This window comes from Aquila chrysaetos, chromosome 23 (genome assembly GCF_900496995.4).
Source record: "Aquila chrysaetos chrysaetos chromosome 23, bAquChr1.4, whole genome shotgun sequence".
Lineage (NCBI taxonomy): Eukaryota > Metazoa > Chordata > Aves > Accipitriformes > Accipitridae > Aquila > Aquila chrysaetos.
This window is the reverse complement of record NC_044026.1, coordinates 10,343,062-10,360,460: the sequence shown is the minus strand read 5'-3', so window position 1 is coordinate 10,360,460 and position 17,399 is coordinate 10,343,062. Positions and strand designations below refer to the sequence as shown.

Sequence of the window (17,399 nt, the reverse complement as noted above, 5' to 3'; positions counted from 1 at the left end):
GAGTTTGGCTGATGTGGTGCTTAATTAACATTGCATTCAGTACTGCAGTGTACTTTGTAAATCTTTGAAATTCCAGTATAAAGAATGAGTGTTTGTCAGGATAATCTTTTTGGTACTTTCTGATGGCAGAAAATGTGATTTCCCCCCCCACCTTTCAAATATGACCAGTTTTTCATAGTAAGAACTGTTAAATCTGTTCTTTTGTAACTTCTGTGGCAGTTTAACAATGGTACTTTTGCTCTGTTCTCCTGCTTCCTGCCCAAACCCAGAGCAGCACCTGAAGTGTCTGCTCAGTGAAGCTAATCATGGTCTGTGTACTTTTTCTCTCTTTGCCACTTTTTACAGCCATCTCAGGCTTTGGAAGAGCTGTGTTTGGGCAGAGAGTAACGGGTGCTGGGAGTAAGTCAAGTGCTAGTTCCTCACTGAAATCACATGATGGCAAATCTGGGAATTCCTGCTTCATTTATGAGTGTGCACAGGATGCAATGTCAGTCTCTCCCCAATGCTTAAGAGATGCTTACTACAAAGAACTGAGCTGAATTCCACAGCGACATAGTCATTTACTCAAATAAACTCTCTATTCAGAAAACATCAGGCATCTTGCGGATCCCTCGGCTGAACCAAGCCTTTTATTTTTAACATCTGTGCACCTTCTTTTTTTTTTTTTTTTTTTTATTTTGGAGGTTTTTATTTTCAAACAAAAGAACTGCTTCAAGAATTCTTCAAAAGAGCAGGTAAAATACAATTTTTCTACAATAAATGTTTTCTAGAATAGTTTAATGCAGTTCTGTTATTTTGAGAGGACAAGTTTTAATATGTGCATTAAAATGTTACATATTAAAAGTTAGTCAAACTTTGCAAATAGTGCAGGGTCTCTTGACAGCATTTATATGTACCTGAGCATTCAGCATTTTAAAACATCAAGTGAGACACATCAAGTGTATATATTGTTATATTCAATGGTTCTTTTAGTTACACTTCCTTTTACCTTTACATTGTCTCAAACATTAGCCTTTCCCAGAATATTTAATATTTAAAAGATTGTTTTAGCTACTTTGGATTGTAGTTTCTTTAGGGACTCAAACTTACTGCGATTTTTAATGTATTTTTTTTTGCTCCTCCTATTCTATTTATGTGCAAGGGAAGTAGTTCAGGCTTTCTTTTTGGGCTAGATGTTCTGTAAAACATAAACCTTCATGTTTAAAAAGTATGTTTAGGTCTGTGTGTGAAATAACACATTGATGTTGTGGAGCGAATACATGTCTAAAGTAAAATAATTTAATAAAAAATGAATGAAGCAGGTATATGCTCCCTTTACTTTTCTGAAGCATTCCTTTTCATGGATTTTACTCGTGTTGGCTGTATTTGTAACACACTGTTGTGATTTTTCCAATCATCTTGCTGGAGTAGTCTGCCAGCAAGAGAGCAGTCTGCAGACCAACAATGGGCTGGTCTGTTCTCCTCAGCCCTGCATTTGCTGCAGGAGGAAGAGGGTGAAACTGTCCCACTTCCCGAGAGCTTGCGATTTTACAAATTAGCTGTGAATGCCTAGTTTTCAATGAAACTGTAAGGCGAGAGGTCAGGGTATTAGTCACTTAAATGTAGCTGCATAATTTTTATGGGGAATATTTATACATATATATATATTTGAGAATAAAATCTATTACTCATATGAAACAGATGTTGAAGAGCTGCAACTTTCAAGAGATGTAGTTCAGCTGATGTGTAGGAGTCTTTTTGTATTTCTTAATACAGTAATAGATTGAAAGCAGACACTTATTTGCTACCTGAACTCTCACAAAAAAATTTGGGTCTTCTTACATGCTGCCATCAGAATTACCGGTAGCTTCATGAGAGCAGCTCCTGAATTGCTGCTGAAAGCTGAGCTTTCAATGCAGACTTTGATCTATTGGTAGGAGGCTAATTTGGACCTCACCAATTCTCTCTTGAAGCATCTGTATGCTCTCTTCTGAGTTAAGCAGGTCACCAGGAGTTAGTCTTAAACATCACTGGAACAAAGAAGGGAAACCACGGATGACAGAATTGCTGAAATTTAGAGCTGAACAGATCCTGGTGAGTTAATGAGAAGAATTGTCTGGGTTATGGGCTTTTCCTACAGCTAAATCTAGGAGGAGAAATGGTTCCTCACTGCAAGTCTTTGGAGAGGCTGTTTGAATAGAAACAGCGGAAAAATTTAGGCTTGTGGCCATGTGAAACTGATGTCAAGGGACAAAAAGGGAAGAGCAGAGTGTTAGTCTAAGGGATTTGCCTATGGTTTTCCCTTCAGAAGGTGTGTTAAATAAAGTTATAGCCTACTAGGAGAACTGCAAAATTTAAACTTTTGCCCTCTTTTTCATTGGTAGAGAAATAAAGTACAAAAGATATAAAATGTATCATGTAAGAAGAGTCTTGTTAGTCTGAGACAATGCAGTAATTATTTCTATAATGTTTCCCAATAACAATAGCTGCAGAAATACTGAGAAAAAACCCCCACAGTCTAATGAATATTTTTTTTCTCTTTCTGTGACTGGGTGCTTTTGCCAGATCACATTTTCCCCAAAGGATTAACTTTGAACTGCCAATTAAAAGTTATTGCTAAATCGTGTTACAGCAGAAAGCCTTCAGGTTCTTACTGTTAAGATTCGGCCATTCTCTCTCTCACAGAATAGACTAAACTGCTGGGGTTTTGGTAAATTACTTTTGTAGAACAGCCACATAGCCAATATATTTTTTAGGGGAAGGGTGGCGAATGTATTCAGTTGAGGTTGTTTCATTCAATTAAAAACAAAGAGAAAAAAATCTGAAATTGAGACAAGAGCAAATATTACCATGTGTTAATAGTGCAATAAAGTTTGCCTATTGATACAGTGATGACCTGGTTTCTTCTTCAAGAGCTTTACAAAACCCCATCAGCCTGTCCTACTTACAAAAGACAATTCCTGAAATCTGTGTACCAAAGGTTGGATGACCTTTCCTACAATTTTTGGGCAAAGGAGCCAGAATACTGCAATAATCCTACTATTTTCTGACAGGCACACGCTGTGTGTGTCACTGCTCTGAGCAGGGACAAATGGAGCATTATCTCAGAAATCACCATGTGGTAATGGTTGGCAGATGTTTGCTTTTTTAATGTGGTCACTGTAGGATCATCATCCGCTCTAAAATCTGTGTGTCCAGATAGGAACAGATCAAACAGGAAAGAGCAATGAACCCACTGATATTTAATTTGCCTGAGAGAAGAAAGAAAACATTCTGTGACCATTAGAAGAGCTGCATAGTGCTGCCAAACCCATTCATTCACTCTAAGATGTGTTGAACATAAAAACTGTATTCGGCCATAAATCAGCATTTGGGCTTTCATGTTCCTCGTAATTTCCATGCTTTAGCCCTGATCCTAGACCTTGCAGTCTTGTTGAAAATATTGAAATTCTTCATCTCTGCAGGAATGTAACAGCATACAGCATTTTCCTATCAAAAAGGGCAGAAAAAGGGGTGTCTTTTTATACAAAAAATGATAGCCTAGAATGAAATAAAAGGCACGTTCCTGTTCAGCAAATGAATGGAAGAACCTGCTTCTATGGAGGGTACAGCATCTTCTGGTTGATTGATGATTTTTTCTTGCATACGTTACCTTGTTTTGAAGCAATCTTCATGGCACCTGTTGAGAGAAGACTTAGGCTGGCAGAAATCCTTCTGCAACATTCAATGGGTTTAGGTACCAGGTCTGTCGTATTTCAGGAGCCTATAAGAAAAACAACTACCAAAGAGGAGACTGATAATTGGTAGCATCAGCCACAGCGGGGATTTCTGGGGCTTTGGACTTCTCTCTCAGTGAAGCTGGCTTTTAAAATGGAGCCTCAGTAAGTGCAAAAGGCACCTGATCCACGGGCTACTGAAGTCTCATGAAAGACTCTCATTAGCTATGTGGCACAGCACAAGGGTCTGGAGGCATCTGTCCTCCACAGGTTTTTTAGTCTGCTTGCCATTTGCCAGCCTCCCCCACCATCGACAGCAGGTGCCCGTATCTTCTTCCATTGTCATCGTTCATTGCCTTTTACTAGTTTGCATAAACACATGACTTCTTTTACTGTCTTGAGAGGGCTAATTGCTGTTGCATTTATTTGATCTGTGAAACTACCAGCACACCCTGTGGATGCTATGCTTGAGGTCTCCTCTAAACATTTCTTTTCTCTGACGTGAACTGCTTGTAGCAAAGAACCTCACCTCTTTTACACATATCATTACAATTATTAGTTTAATTTAACATAGAAAATCGATCCGCTGCATTTCTGGTTAATTAAATAAAGCATCTAGGCATGATGAGCCTTATAACTTGTAATTTCAAAATTGACAACAGCATTGATTATTCTTTTTCAATAGACTGGGCTATGATCTCTCTGGTTGCTTCACACAAAGGGACAGCAGGGGTTTTTTGTTTGTTTTGATGGTGTTTTGTTTTTTTTTTCAGTAGTTCCCACCTATTGAGTTCTGTTCAGTCCCAACAAAACTGCTTTCTGCTAATATTGCTGTGGTTTTGCAGCTTGCAGCTCAGCCACCAGAGGCTTGGATTTGGGGAATGAGGTAGTGCCTCATTCAGCTACTGCCACAGCTGGGCTGCCGTTCTCAGCAGCCTCACAGAGATTGCTTACACAGAGCTCTTCTCCAGCAGGATTAGAGTGGGTGTCATCACTTTTCCCTGACTGAAATAATGACCCCTGAGAAATGTTTAGTCAAATATAATGGAGAGAGACTTGCACATGCTGGGGTGCTCCAGGGCTGCCCCAAAGCCAGAGGCTTGCTCTGGTCTCAGGCCTTGCATTGGACTGTGTAGCAGTTTCTTTTCCATAGTTCACAGGCTCATTTGTTAAAAATCTCGGGTTTTTTACCTGTTATGAGACCAGGAGGACTTGAAGCATACATTTCCCTCCCAGTCCAGCGGGAGGTTACATGACTTCTTTTGGATTTGTGGATTTGTGATTAGCATGGATTTGTTAAGTACTGCGCAGGGAAGCAGCTGTCCCATGAGGCACGAGGCACAGCTGGGATGTATTTTGGGCTCTGCGAGGAGCAGCAGCAGGGCAAGCACAGCAAAGTGTCTCTTCCAGCTGCACGACGCAGGAGCTGCTTCAGCAGGGGTGCCGGGAAGTTTGCTGGAAGGGAGTTTGTTGGAAACTAAATCAAAGCAGAAATATAAGTGTGACATTTGGCACCAGTCCCAGTTCCTTGAACACCCCCAAAGGGCGTTTATGGGTGATTTTCCCTCTGAAAGAGGTTCTCTTTCAGAGAAGTAATGAAACGCAGCATTTTGTAATTGATTGTACTAGAAATACATTTTTGTTATGGCTTTGTATGGTTTATAAGTTTGTGATCTGGTTTTTGAGCAGAACAGCTGGATTGGTTAAAATATTTCATGAAAACTGTATTTAAGTCATAACACAAGCACCACAAATATTTAAGATTTTTTCCATTTTCTTGGGAACAGGGCAGTGTTCAAGGTGAAAAATGCCAAAAGATACACTAAGTACAAGTTGGAGAGATGTCGCAGCTGTTCAGGATCTAGCACTATAAACTGCTCTCAAACTACTACTGCTCTTAAACTACAGCCTCTCCTACGTCAGACATTAATCATAACATATAGGCATATGGACAGTTGAGACAATATCTTTTTGTCTGTAGAGACATCATCCAATAATTGTATGATTATGAAGGAGCCATTTCAGTGTTTGCACATCCATCCCTAGTGATTGATCTTTACAAATGATGTCTGTTAATTTTGGTCACTGTGGCTCTTTGCAAGGACACTTCATTTTAGTTCCTAGTAGAATTCATGCTATAGAAGGCACTGCAAATTTCACAACACAGTGGAGATCTCATAATAGATGGGTAATTTAGAAATTTATTTTAATCAAGCTAACTAGAGTTCTGTAGGCAGAAATATTTGTCAAAGTGGTATCATTTGTCATCGGTAATGTTCATACCATAAAGCACTTTTGCATATTTGCCATTTGTATTTAGGAATGTATGCAGGAAGATTTCTGGTTAAGGGGGCAGTTTAAAGCAAGAATAGTTTCTACCTGTTTGGTAGCTCTGGCAATGTTTTCTTTCACCTTTTCAAAGACACAATGTAGCTTCATAAATCTCTGTTAATTATCTTCTAATTTCCTGATTAGGTAATTAAACTTTCTTGCTTTGTCTCATCAGTAGCAGGGAGAATTTTACCTGGCAGTCGTGAATGGCAGTGGGCTAATTACAGGGCCCTGAATACAAATATCACTGGAAAAATTGGAAAAAACCCAAAGTAAGCCTTGGGATATATGTGGATGAGACAGCTGCGTGCCTCAAAGCTAAAGCTCCCGAAAACTGGCGAGGGAGAGAGAGGCAGAGACACTTCAGCAGTCCTCCTGTAGGAAAGGAGGCAGCCGAACACACTCACTCACTAATACGCACAAGAAAACCTATTGCGACAGCCTTAAATACCCTCAAACACGGCTCAAGCTTCAGTCAAGGACCTGACTTTTTCAACAATAAACTCAATCTGTTACAATCCGTTGAAAGCACGAGCTTCTTAGTTTTTTTTGTGCTGGTGTGTTAGACTTGCTTTTGTAACTGCTAATATATTTTTTCAAAACGGGCAGTCTTGTGCTTATATGCCCTTGCTTGATTTACTTTAAAATTTCATAGTGCACCGAACGGGGCTAGTTTAATTTTTAAACCGGTGTTTCACCCTGCAGATACAATTTCCCTTTGAAATTATTTTTCTTGGTGCATTACACTAAGACGCTCGGGTGAGAAAGTGCTTAACTATAGCCGGTAGTGGACAGTTACGTTTTATCTGAGTCGGAACTTGGCGGACTTGCTGCCCATGGATGACTCTTCATGTGACAGCTTGAGGAAGGCTCCGGTAGAGCAGGGGATCGGGGCGGGTTGCTCTAAGCGTGTGGGGAAATGGCGGTTCTATTCATAAATCCCTGCCTCCTCCCGCAGCAGGTTTTGCATCCAGCTGTTCCTCAGGCTGCCTGCGTCTAACCGGGAATGCCTCCTCGCCGTCTGAGGAATTTTACATAACGGTCAGGCCGGTCAGCTGAGGGACGAGCGTCAGCCAAGCGCTCTCGCTGCTGTCATGTGCGCCGGGGTCCGGCCCTCGCCTGGTGAGGTTGGCTGCAGGCCTCGCCGCCGTGTTGGGAGCGAACCTCCTTCTGGGCGGGCTGGGGCCAGCCTGTGGTGGCGTTTCAGGTGGTGGCTTGTGGGGATGGGGTGGAGGATACACTTCAGAAGCGCCTCGATAAAATAAGGACCTATATTAGCTTTGAAAACTGACCTTATGGGTTGATTGGGAGATACCCAGTTCTGCCTAGGCCCTTCTGGAAAGGGAATTAGGTGCCTGGTCCTCAGAAACTGTGGCACTTCAGAAACATTTACCGTTGGTGTTGAGGTGAAATAAAGAATTCAGGAATAAGAGGCAGATGAAGACACCCCGAAGGACAGTCTGGTGGTTGTGCTGAGCTCGGCCCCGGGATACACAAACTCCACGTCTGTGTCTCCCAGGAGCCGTAACCTACTGGCTACTGGGAGCCCCTTCCCTTCTTACGTTGGGTTCATGTACTCGGGGAGCACCGGGCCCAAATGCTGGGCTGCTTTGGGTACCCCAGCGATTGGGGTACCTTGGTCTATTATCTGCCTTAGCTAGCTTTGGAGCCGGGCCTGGTTTGAGCAGGGGCTGGACTAGGCGATCTGCAGAGGTCCCTCCCAACCTCGATTGTTCTTGACTCTGCGTCTTCCTTTGCAGTGGGTCTTCAGGCGGGTTCAGATCTTCCAAGGAAGAAAGAAACTTTGAGCTGCATCTTACCGCAGGAAATGAACACCCTGACCACAGGTTGACAAGTCATCACAAATACAACAAGTCCCTGACCCAAGAGATTTGTAGAAACTGGTATAGCTCCAACAGCTTGTACTGGTAGATATTAGTAGCAGAATACCCAAAATCAGGTCAAATATTGGGCTTGTGGGACACTCAGATGCAAATCTGGTTTTGGACCAGAGATTTTAATCCAGCTCCCCTGTATTCCCAATGAGCCCTTGGTCTCCTTGATGCTTTAGGGTCTCTCTTTCAGTCTGGTTTTAACCAGAATGTCTGCAGTTGTCCAGGAAAAACCTTCTTCTAATAAAATATCACTTGCAATGAAGCGTCATGGGCCAGGAGCTCTTTGCAACAGGAAGTTGTGAATACTTGACATTTTCATGGATTCAAAAGGTGGCTGGACAAGTTCGTGCCATGGAAGTCCAACCAGGGCTGGGGAGAACAAAGCTACCATCGCCTGCTCAGGAGCTGAAAATCCTTGGAGACTAGGAAAGGCAGGACACAAGACTTAGGGCAAAGGAGGGTAGCTGGGTGGCTGGTCTGTAAGCATGGCCTTGGCTGTCTATGAGGAGATTCTCTGAGCTGTGCCTTAACTTTAATCTTGCTGCATTTCAGCAGCAATGCTGTGGTTCTTCCTGCACAGACCACATCCTAACATGATCACATATCCTAATGACAGTCTTATAACCCAAGGTACATGTTTTGCAGAAGAAACATTTTTGCAAACACTTTTTCTATGTCCCTGATTTCAACCGAGGAAGAGAATGAAAGGAGAGTTTCTTGTGTCATTGCGTATTCACTGTTTTGTTAGGCTGCAGACTTCATTGCACATGTAAGTTTGGGCAGCAGCTAGCGCATGGTGCTTGTGCCTGCCTCTGAGTAATTTTCATAGCTGAGTAAAAATGAAAAACAGGAAACGAGTTTAAAACAAGTAAATGTGAATTTAGACTGAAAGAAGCATCTCCTTTGAAAAAGTAGATATAACAGTCGCACACACATAACCACTTACAATTAGAACCCTTATTTGCTTTAAGAATTTAAGGGCTGTTGCTCCACGTCTGTATCCTCGGTGACCCGTGATGCGTTATCATTTCATAGAGAGGGACTGTCAGGCTGTTAGGGAGCACTCCTTCCCTCCTAAGCATTGTACAATGTTCTGTAATGTTTTTCTCCTGAAGAAGGAAGCTGAGTAATTTCAGTGAACAATATGGTCTTTGATATCAATGAATAATCTAATGGGATTTTTTTAAGTACCGTGTGGTAATGAATTTTCTTCTTTTTCTTCTTGAGATTTTCTGTGCATCGTCCTTGTTAGCTCCCAAGACCCACTAAACAGTGAACGTTTTCTTGCCATCCATGACAGTTTTACCTGAATCTGCCCTGGTGGAGAGGATGCCTTGCCTCTCTCCATCCTTGAAGAGACTTGTTCAGGTATTCTTAACCAGTGGTGGCCATAGTTGTGAGTTTGTCTTTGTAGCTTTTCTCTTTGGGAGGTGGGTGTTATTTTTTGCTCACATTTTCCTTTCTTCCATTTTAAGTGACTACTTGTAGATGCTGTTTCCAGTCTTACTGTGTGCATTTTAATGTGGATGAGAAGTGCATGTCTGAACCGAATCTCCCCAGCACCTCCCTGTGCTGTGCTTTGGTTCGTGTGGTGGAGCAGTCTCAGAGTGCACAAACTTTACTTTTGGCTGAAATTAAACCAAGAGATGTGCTCTCACCGCTGATGGGCATTCAGTCCACAGGACCAGACTAGGGCTAGTCCACACTAAAGCTTTCTGAGACATGTATAGTGCGGACTTTAGGTTTTCAGCACAAATCCTTTGCCCTACAGATTCATTCCTACTGTGCCACACTACTTACTAACACAGATATAGCCACAGACAGCTTGGGGAGTACTTTTGTCTTCTTTTATTACTATCTGGGGCAATAGAGCCAGTGCAGGGTGATACATGAGATATCGTAATGTGCTTCTGTTCCTGCCTTCTCCTGGTGTTTTTCCAGCCCAGAACAAATGTTGTGCTTCCCTCTTTACTAGATCAGTTCACTAATACCTCTCTTTGGCCATGTTGACAGCTGCTTTTGCTTCCCTTTTAGACTGGCTGTGTGTGATGCACTCAAATGCAGTTAATGTTTCAACTCCCAACAGAAAAACAAAGTCTCTGAAACTCCTCATCAGGCAAACTGTGCTTTGCATGGGCACTGGATGCTTTAGCTAGAAGCCAGAAAAACTCTTTCTCAGTAATCTAAATGATAACTGGCCATCAAAAAGCTAGAGTAACTTTACATACAATTACACCTAACTTGGTCTGGGGTTGAGCAGGGACCTGATGTATCAGGAGACAATCCTCATACACTCCTTTTTCTGTTTTCAAGGTATTTCTCAGCAGCTAAGTGCTAATTTATGCAGTGCATCACTTGGTCACTTGTCTTTGGTTGGCATGGGACATCTTTGGTGTTGTGTACATACACTAGCAACTCTATGTGTCAAATATATGAAGGTTATAGCTTCAGAGTGTATATCTTCATAAAGGCTGCGTGGTCATAATGGCCCAAGAATACCACTTTCTGCTAACATTTTCTGTGCATCAGATTTCATCACATGGGCCTTTTCTTGTCTTGGACATACAGGCTGTTCGAGCACTAGAACCCGGTGTATTTGGGTAAGTGTCTGTAAGGAAATCATCCTAGGTGACATGTCCAAGATCCTGATGAAACTCCTGCATATACTGAAGATTTTATGACTGAGGATGTCAGCAGTGACTCTGTTTTGTCCATTCCCTCTCACTGTTCCTCATAGCACTTTTTTGCATCTCTTTCTTATTGTTCAGGATAAGTGGACTTAAGTCTCAAATCTGTCACAACATATGTGCTTCAGCTTCATTAACTTAAATACTCCGAATTAAATAATAGTAAACCAGTTCATTTGCCCGCATGTAGGAACCACAATGAAGCTAAGTCATTGCAGCCTGGCTGAAACTATGAAGCCACAGCTAGCTTCATTTTGATTTCAAAAGTGTATATTTTTCTGTTTTGCCAGAGGCACAAAGAAGGAAATATTTGCCACTGACTTCAGTAAGGACAAATTTATTCTCATTTCAAGGAAATCAAGGTTTCATCCAAAGCATTAACGCAGCTTTGGGATATGAATACCCAAAGAAGTTATTGGAGGAAAAGCTACTGTGTGACACTGAATGTGGCTGGTGTTTTGCAGTAAGTGCTCCTGTGGTTACCCATCTCCAGGTCTGACACCGGGCTCCTGGTGAGACTCGTCAGAGGGACAGCGCTGGGGGCAGAGCCAGCGCACCGTGACCACGCTCCCAGGTTCGCAGTGATAATGTGCTTGTATGTTCCTATCCAAAGACTGTCCTCAGACAGCTTGCGATTTCTCCTTTGCTGCCTTCAGGTGCTAGCTGGTCAGGAGGCAGCCATTACCTGGTAGTTGTTGTGATGAAAGCGATTTTGTGCTCCAATTCTTAGGCAATATTTCTGGAGATATATTTCTTATGGATAATAGCACAGGGAGTCTGATACTGCCCCCAGTAAGCCATTTCCCTGTAGCTTCTTTCTCTGATCAGTCACAAAAAAAGGTCTAACAAAACTCTCTGACAGCATGAAGCCATTTACCTTATACTAAATCCTTTGGGCTTAGAGCAGGCAGGAACGGGGCTGCTGCTTCTCTCTGCCTTATGTGGTTGGTGCAAACAGGAGTACGTGTGCTTGGGATGCATTTCCAATTTACAACAGAGTATTTTATTCTTTGCCTGGCTGACCACAGATGGTATTGCTGCTGATGGACTTGCAATACTGCTGTGGCTTAAGACCGTTTTAATCTCAAATGACTACGAATTTCAAATGTCTGTTGAGGTAAAGTTTATTGACGCAATGTTTAGATGTAGATCTGAGACAGAGGTTTCAAAAGATTGTCTTGGGGCTACCCAAGATGTTAGTGGCACAGGCCAGACGTGACATGTTCTGGCTTGTAGGGCTCAGTTTTACCCCTGTGCCCTTGCCTCCTCAGGCCGCATGTGCCAGTTGACACTCACTTCTCATGCAGGTATCAGGGGTACGAAATGTGATGTGCAGGGTTTTGAGTTTATGATCTCTGTATCTGTTGAGAGATCCTGGAAAAGAGAAGGCTTTGAGGGGATCTTAGTGTTGTCTTCAACAATCAGTGGCAGTTATAGAGGAGACGGAGCAAGGGTCTTCTCAGAGGTGCATGGTAAAAGGCAAGAGGTGACAGACACAAGCTACAGTAAGAAAAATCCTGCTTGCAGGTAAGGAATTTTTTCCCACGCTGAGAGTAGGTTAGCACTGCAGCAGGCAGAGGGAGGCTGAGGAATCTCCACCCTGGGAAATATTCAAAATCTGGCTGGACAAGGCCCTGAGCAACCTGTATTCAGTTTGGCATTAGCCTTGGTTCGGGGCAGCATTTGGACTAGAAGACCTCCACAGGTCCTTTCCAACATGAATTAATCTATGGTGTGTATCACCTAGTTATGTGAGAAAGCAGCTTGCTGTGAGCTTTTTACCTGTATTGTGAGTGTTAAAAGGAAGAGAAGCCACTCTACGTTCATTTTCCAGAATCCCTTATTAGGCCATGCAGCGAGTTACCACAACAGCATGAGTCAGTGACATCCTCCGCAAGGCTGTTGGACAGTCCCTGCTTGTGCTGCAGGAGAGCACGTGTGCACGCGCGGGCGCTGAGGGGCAGGAGCCCTCCTGGGCAAGCGAGGCTGCCTTCCCGGCAGTGCCGCTGCCCGAGCACTAGTGCCTGTGGGTCCCACTGGCACCACCGAGCTCCCCTTGGGCACAAGGGTCCCTTTTAGCAGCTTCCCAAGGAGATGCAGGGGCTGAGGTATTTCAGGTTTGAAACAAGAGTTGGGCTGACTCTAACTAAGCTCCTAACTGTGTGGGCACATAACTAAGCCCCTCTCTGGCATGGCCTATGGGAAGGCATTTCTGTGGGTTCAGCAGCTTGGGGCTGGGAGGGAAGGCTGCAGGCACTAGCACTCATCATCATCAGCTTCCTCCTCTACAGGGTGGGTGAATGAGCGGCTTCACCCGGGCTGGAGTCGTGAGGAACAAAGACCTGGAGATGTCCCATTGGCTACAGGGCCTCAAAGGGAAAGAGCAGAGTCACTCCTCTCCTCCCTCAGAGGGTTCGTTTTGAGAGTCTTCTGCTTCTACTGCTGAAAAATCCAATAAAAATACAATGTCTGGCTAAACTTGGTATCTTCATTGCAAAAACATAATGAGCTCTTTGCATTTTGTGTGTCTCTCAGGTAATGAGTTCTCCCTTTTACACGGAAGCTCTGAAGACAGATTTTTATTATCTTTTTTATTATTATTAAGAAAGGAAAAGTAGATAGTCTGAATACAGTACTCTCAGACATCCTGCCCATGTCAAGGGCTGCCAAAGCATGTAGAGTGTGATTACAACTTCCTATTTCATTGCTGAAGTGGCTCTATAAATAACAGTGTTCAATGAAAATTGCTGGCAGAAGCATTGCTTTTTAAGCATGAAAATGTACAAAAAAATCTCAATAACTAGATGCCTTTTTTTTGCCTAAGCCTCCTAAAGGTTTTATAGGTCCAAAAGGAACAGATTACTGAGGATTTTTGAAACAACTTTTTCTACTGTGATAACCATTTCTGTTTTCCCTGGTCGTTATCGACGATCTGCAAAGCCAAGGTCTGAAAACCAAATTCCAGTTGATACTGACACTGATTTATTTCCTGAGCTGGAAAATTAACCCCCAATTTTTTTGAGATCATGGACTAAAAAGAAATTTGTACAGCCAGACTTTCATAGCATTTGGGGCTCAAGGGGAGCTCTCGACTCCAACTCTCACATTTTTATCGCAGATTTGCACATTTCAGCCAGTTTTCCAAGTGCTGGACTGAGCAGCGTGACTTGTCTAAGCAGATGTCCCAGTGATAACTCTAGTTGAGAAGACATTGCCAGGCTGCTGTCCTCAGTAGTTCGTTCCAGTAGTTAATCAATGTGACGACTTAAAAAAAAAGTCATAAAAATTGTGCTGTATTTCCCGTTTGAATTTATCTGGCTTCAACTTCCAGCCGTCAGTTTGTGTGATGCCTTGTCCACTAAGTTCAAGAGCCTTTTAGTACCAGATATTTTCTCTCTGTGAAGGTGGCCTAGTAACTGAGTCATTGCTCCATCTTTTTTTTGAAAAATGGGACAGATTGAATACCTTTGGTCCCTCTCATGGTAAGGCATTTCTCCAGCCCTTGAATTATTTTAATTGAGGTTTTTTCTACACTGCTTCTCTTCTTCCAAATTCCTTTCCAAAAGAGGAGCCCCAGCACTGTACCCAGCACTTGGTGAGTAATAAATTCTTACATGGAGGGAAAACAACAATCATCTCAATTCTTACCCACTATTTGGATTTACCTTCAAGGATTACGTTTGTCCTTTTTGCTACATGGTGCAGGAGATTGTAGGCTTGCTTTGTCTGTTAAATGCTGGAGTATTTTGCAGGGCCACAGCTCCTTGCTATACAGGTTCATTTTCTGTAAATAGACTACATTCCTTGTTCCTAGACCTATTATTTGCATAGGTCTGTTTGCAGAGATGCTTGCTCTGAATAGGTCCAGGTGACTGCCTTAAAAAGAGTTTGTAATCATAAAAATTTAAGCAAAAGGTATCTCAATAATTTGGGGGCATATAACCCTAAGCTAAAGGTGCCTGTATTTTCTAAAGGAAACTTCTCACACCAGTTCCAGCAATACTTAGGCTAAGCTGCTGTTACTGTTTTTGCTTATGTTTTGAAAGGAATGAAGTTATGTGTTCTTTTACAACTGCTTTACATATGTTTATCAGTCATTCACAGATTATAGACACCTTTTCCCCTCTTCATGTGAGTTGTTTTTGTTTAGCCACTTATTCTCTGCTCTAGAAATCAACCCAGATGTCCAACTTTTTGGCTTTAATGAAACAGAGGAGAAACTAATTATTTTTTTTGGTAAATAGATTATTCTGCTTCTACCTACAGACTGCTTTAAAGTCCCATAAATCAGAAAAAACATTTAACCTATTGAATGCAATGCATTTCATGAACACTTTCAAAAAAGTTGAATGGAATGAACATAAATCTTTTTCGACTTTACTAAGCAATAAATTAGTTGAGCTACAACTCTAAGCATCAGAGAGACTTGATTTACTTTCAAGTAACTGTTATTTAGCTTTAAAATACAGACTACTTGGATGTCAGAGAAAGTGAATAATTTAGAAATTTTTGTTGCTGTGTTAACTTAGAACTATTTCTGCTGTGAGGTAACTTTTGTGAACTTTGATAAATGAAAAGACGACTATTTTACCTAACAATTATCCATAATCTAGCAATTATCTTGTATGAAGCAAAAGAAACAAATGTCTGCAGTTTGATATGAAATTCATACATATCTTTGAATAACATGTCTCCTGATGTACGATCCATTGTTAAATTAAAGACTTTGGGATGCACTAAATTATCTAGTCATTGTCTTCCACTTTCTTAAGACTGCTAGGGTGAGATTTCCTAATTGTATCGGGGTAAAGAAAATTCTGTATTCCAGTGAAATTGCTGCAAAGTTTAGATAGGTCAAATTATCTTTTTGAAGATAATAGTCCTTATTCCCACCAACCCTAGCACTCATTTACACTGCTTTGACAGTGAAAATAGGATTTAGAGTAAGTGCAAATGTATCTTGCTCTAGCTTTATGGTAGGGAGAAGAGTCATTAGTGTGAGTGTCAGGCCCAACAGTTTGTCTCCTTTCCCCTTCTTATTTGTACCTGTGTCCCACAGTGGGAGTAGGGTGTCATCTCCAGCATATAAGGATAGGAACCAAGAGCAGAGTGGAGCTAAATGTCACACAGCAGTGTGACTTCTTTCTTGGTTTCTTCCAGCCCTCTGTTGAGCTCTATGACCTGCAAATTATATTTTTCAGTGCCTATTTTTCAATAGAGATTTTTAAAGGGATAGTATGATGATGGAGGGCTAGGGCTAGAGATGAAACAAACTCATCTGAACTTTTCGAAAGCTGGGAGCTGGCTGTGCCTGTGGGTCTGCCCTGACATAAGGTGATCACAGTGCTCATGCATGCTCAGGGCAACTCGCTCACAGCCAGTGTGTTGCCCTACACTGACAGCCAGAGTCACTGCGGAACATTTTCACTTCCATCTGAGCTGTTACAGGCTAAAAAACTTCGAATGAGAATAAAGAAAGAAAGGGAAAGGTGGGTGCACGTCTCCCTCCCCCCCTCTAACTGTCGTGATGTCACATTGCTCTGTCAGTCAATGGTGAGTTTTTGGTTGTGTAAGGCTGTCATGTCACGTTGGACTTAGTGTCTGAAAGCCAAAAAGACTCGAGGGACTGGAGGATCATGTGGCTATTCTTCCAGCCAAGTTTCCCTCAGATCTTTAAGCAGCTGCTTCAGAAATGCATTCTTGCTGCAGACCTTCTGGAGACTTGGAGGGATTCACAGAAGGGCTCGCTAATGACTCTTCTGTGCAGTGAACTTTCTGCCCAGGAACGCATTGTCTTCCGTGAGTGCCAACAAACACTATCACTCATCTGGGGCCTTTTGCTTAAGATAATCTGAACAGAGAGGCCACCCTCATTCCCCCTTTCGGGGAAACACACTCAGGTGTACTCTCACACATAGGCCAAACATTTTGATGAGCAGAGCCTGTTACTGTTACTACTGTAACATATTTCCTCAAAATACCAGAACAATTTACAGCTTTGCTGAATGAAACCTTCTGGACAAATGTTATTCAGCAGACCTTACCCCTGAGACAAGCTTAAATGCATAGTAAAACAGGGAACAAAATCACGTCTCTTGTCTCCAGTTCTGTGGCAGCTGCTAGGCTATGGCTTCAGCCCTCTTCTTAAATACTTAAAGCAATCCTCAGTTGCTGGAACATTTAAGTTGCTTGATCATTTTGGAGATTTTCTTGCTCTTCCTTTTTAGTGTGGTAGGAAAGCTCTGTTTCTGTGCTATATTTGAAATATCTTGTTCCCAGGGATACCTAAATAAAATCATTCATAATCACATTGGCACCAATATGAAAAAAGTGTCTCCCCTGGGTGAGGGAGGAGGAAACACTGTGGTCAGCAGGAAGCAGTGCCAGAAAATGGAGAGGCACCAGCCTCAGCATTGCTATTCATAGACCTCCTCTTCTGCTGTGGATTGGGGCTGATCTGGTGTCCTTCCCTTCCCGCCTTTCCTCTGCCCGTGCTGCCAACTCGCCAGCATGGAGCGTGCAGTTTCCCTGTGTAATTTTGACCTTCTGGCCTTGAGATTGCATCATTCAGCCTGCCTTCCCCTCAGAGTCACGGATTTGGGCAACTTCTTTTTGTAACCAAATATCTCTCACAAGCTAAGCATTTCAAGCCTGTTTTACATCTTTGAAGGGCTTGATCCAAAGCCCAGTGAAGTCAGTGGAAGGACTCTCACTAGCCTCAGTGCATTTTGGATAAAGCCCCGAGGCGAGGCTCACATTCCATACATTTTAGCTTGGATTTGGATTTTCAT

The 17,399-nt window shown here is 42.4% G+C and overlaps 1 protein-coding gene across 7 annotated transcripts in view; it reads left to right on the top strand.

Annotated features, from left to right (window-relative positions):
- The first annotated feature begins 391 nt into the window (after positions 1–391).
- The window catches only part of OCA2 (OCA2 melanosomal transmembrane protein), a 292,848-nt gene continuing 275,840 nt past the window's right edge, over positions 392–17,399 (top strand). For 4 of the 7 annotated variants that reach the window (XM_029999138.2, XM_029999140.2, XM_029999141.2 and 1 more), the window contains exons 1-2: positions 393–734; positions 1,983–2,073. In XM_029999138.2, the coding sequence (XP_029854998.1) occupies positions 2,035–2,073 (39 nt within the window). In that variant the 5' untranslated portion in view covers positions 393–734; positions 1,983–2,034. Of the gene's footprint in view, positions 735–1,982; positions 2,074–17,399 lie in introns of all 7 variants that reach the window. The other 3 variants (XR_003921205.2, XM_029999137.2, XM_029999142.2) reach the window with 3 other exon arrangements.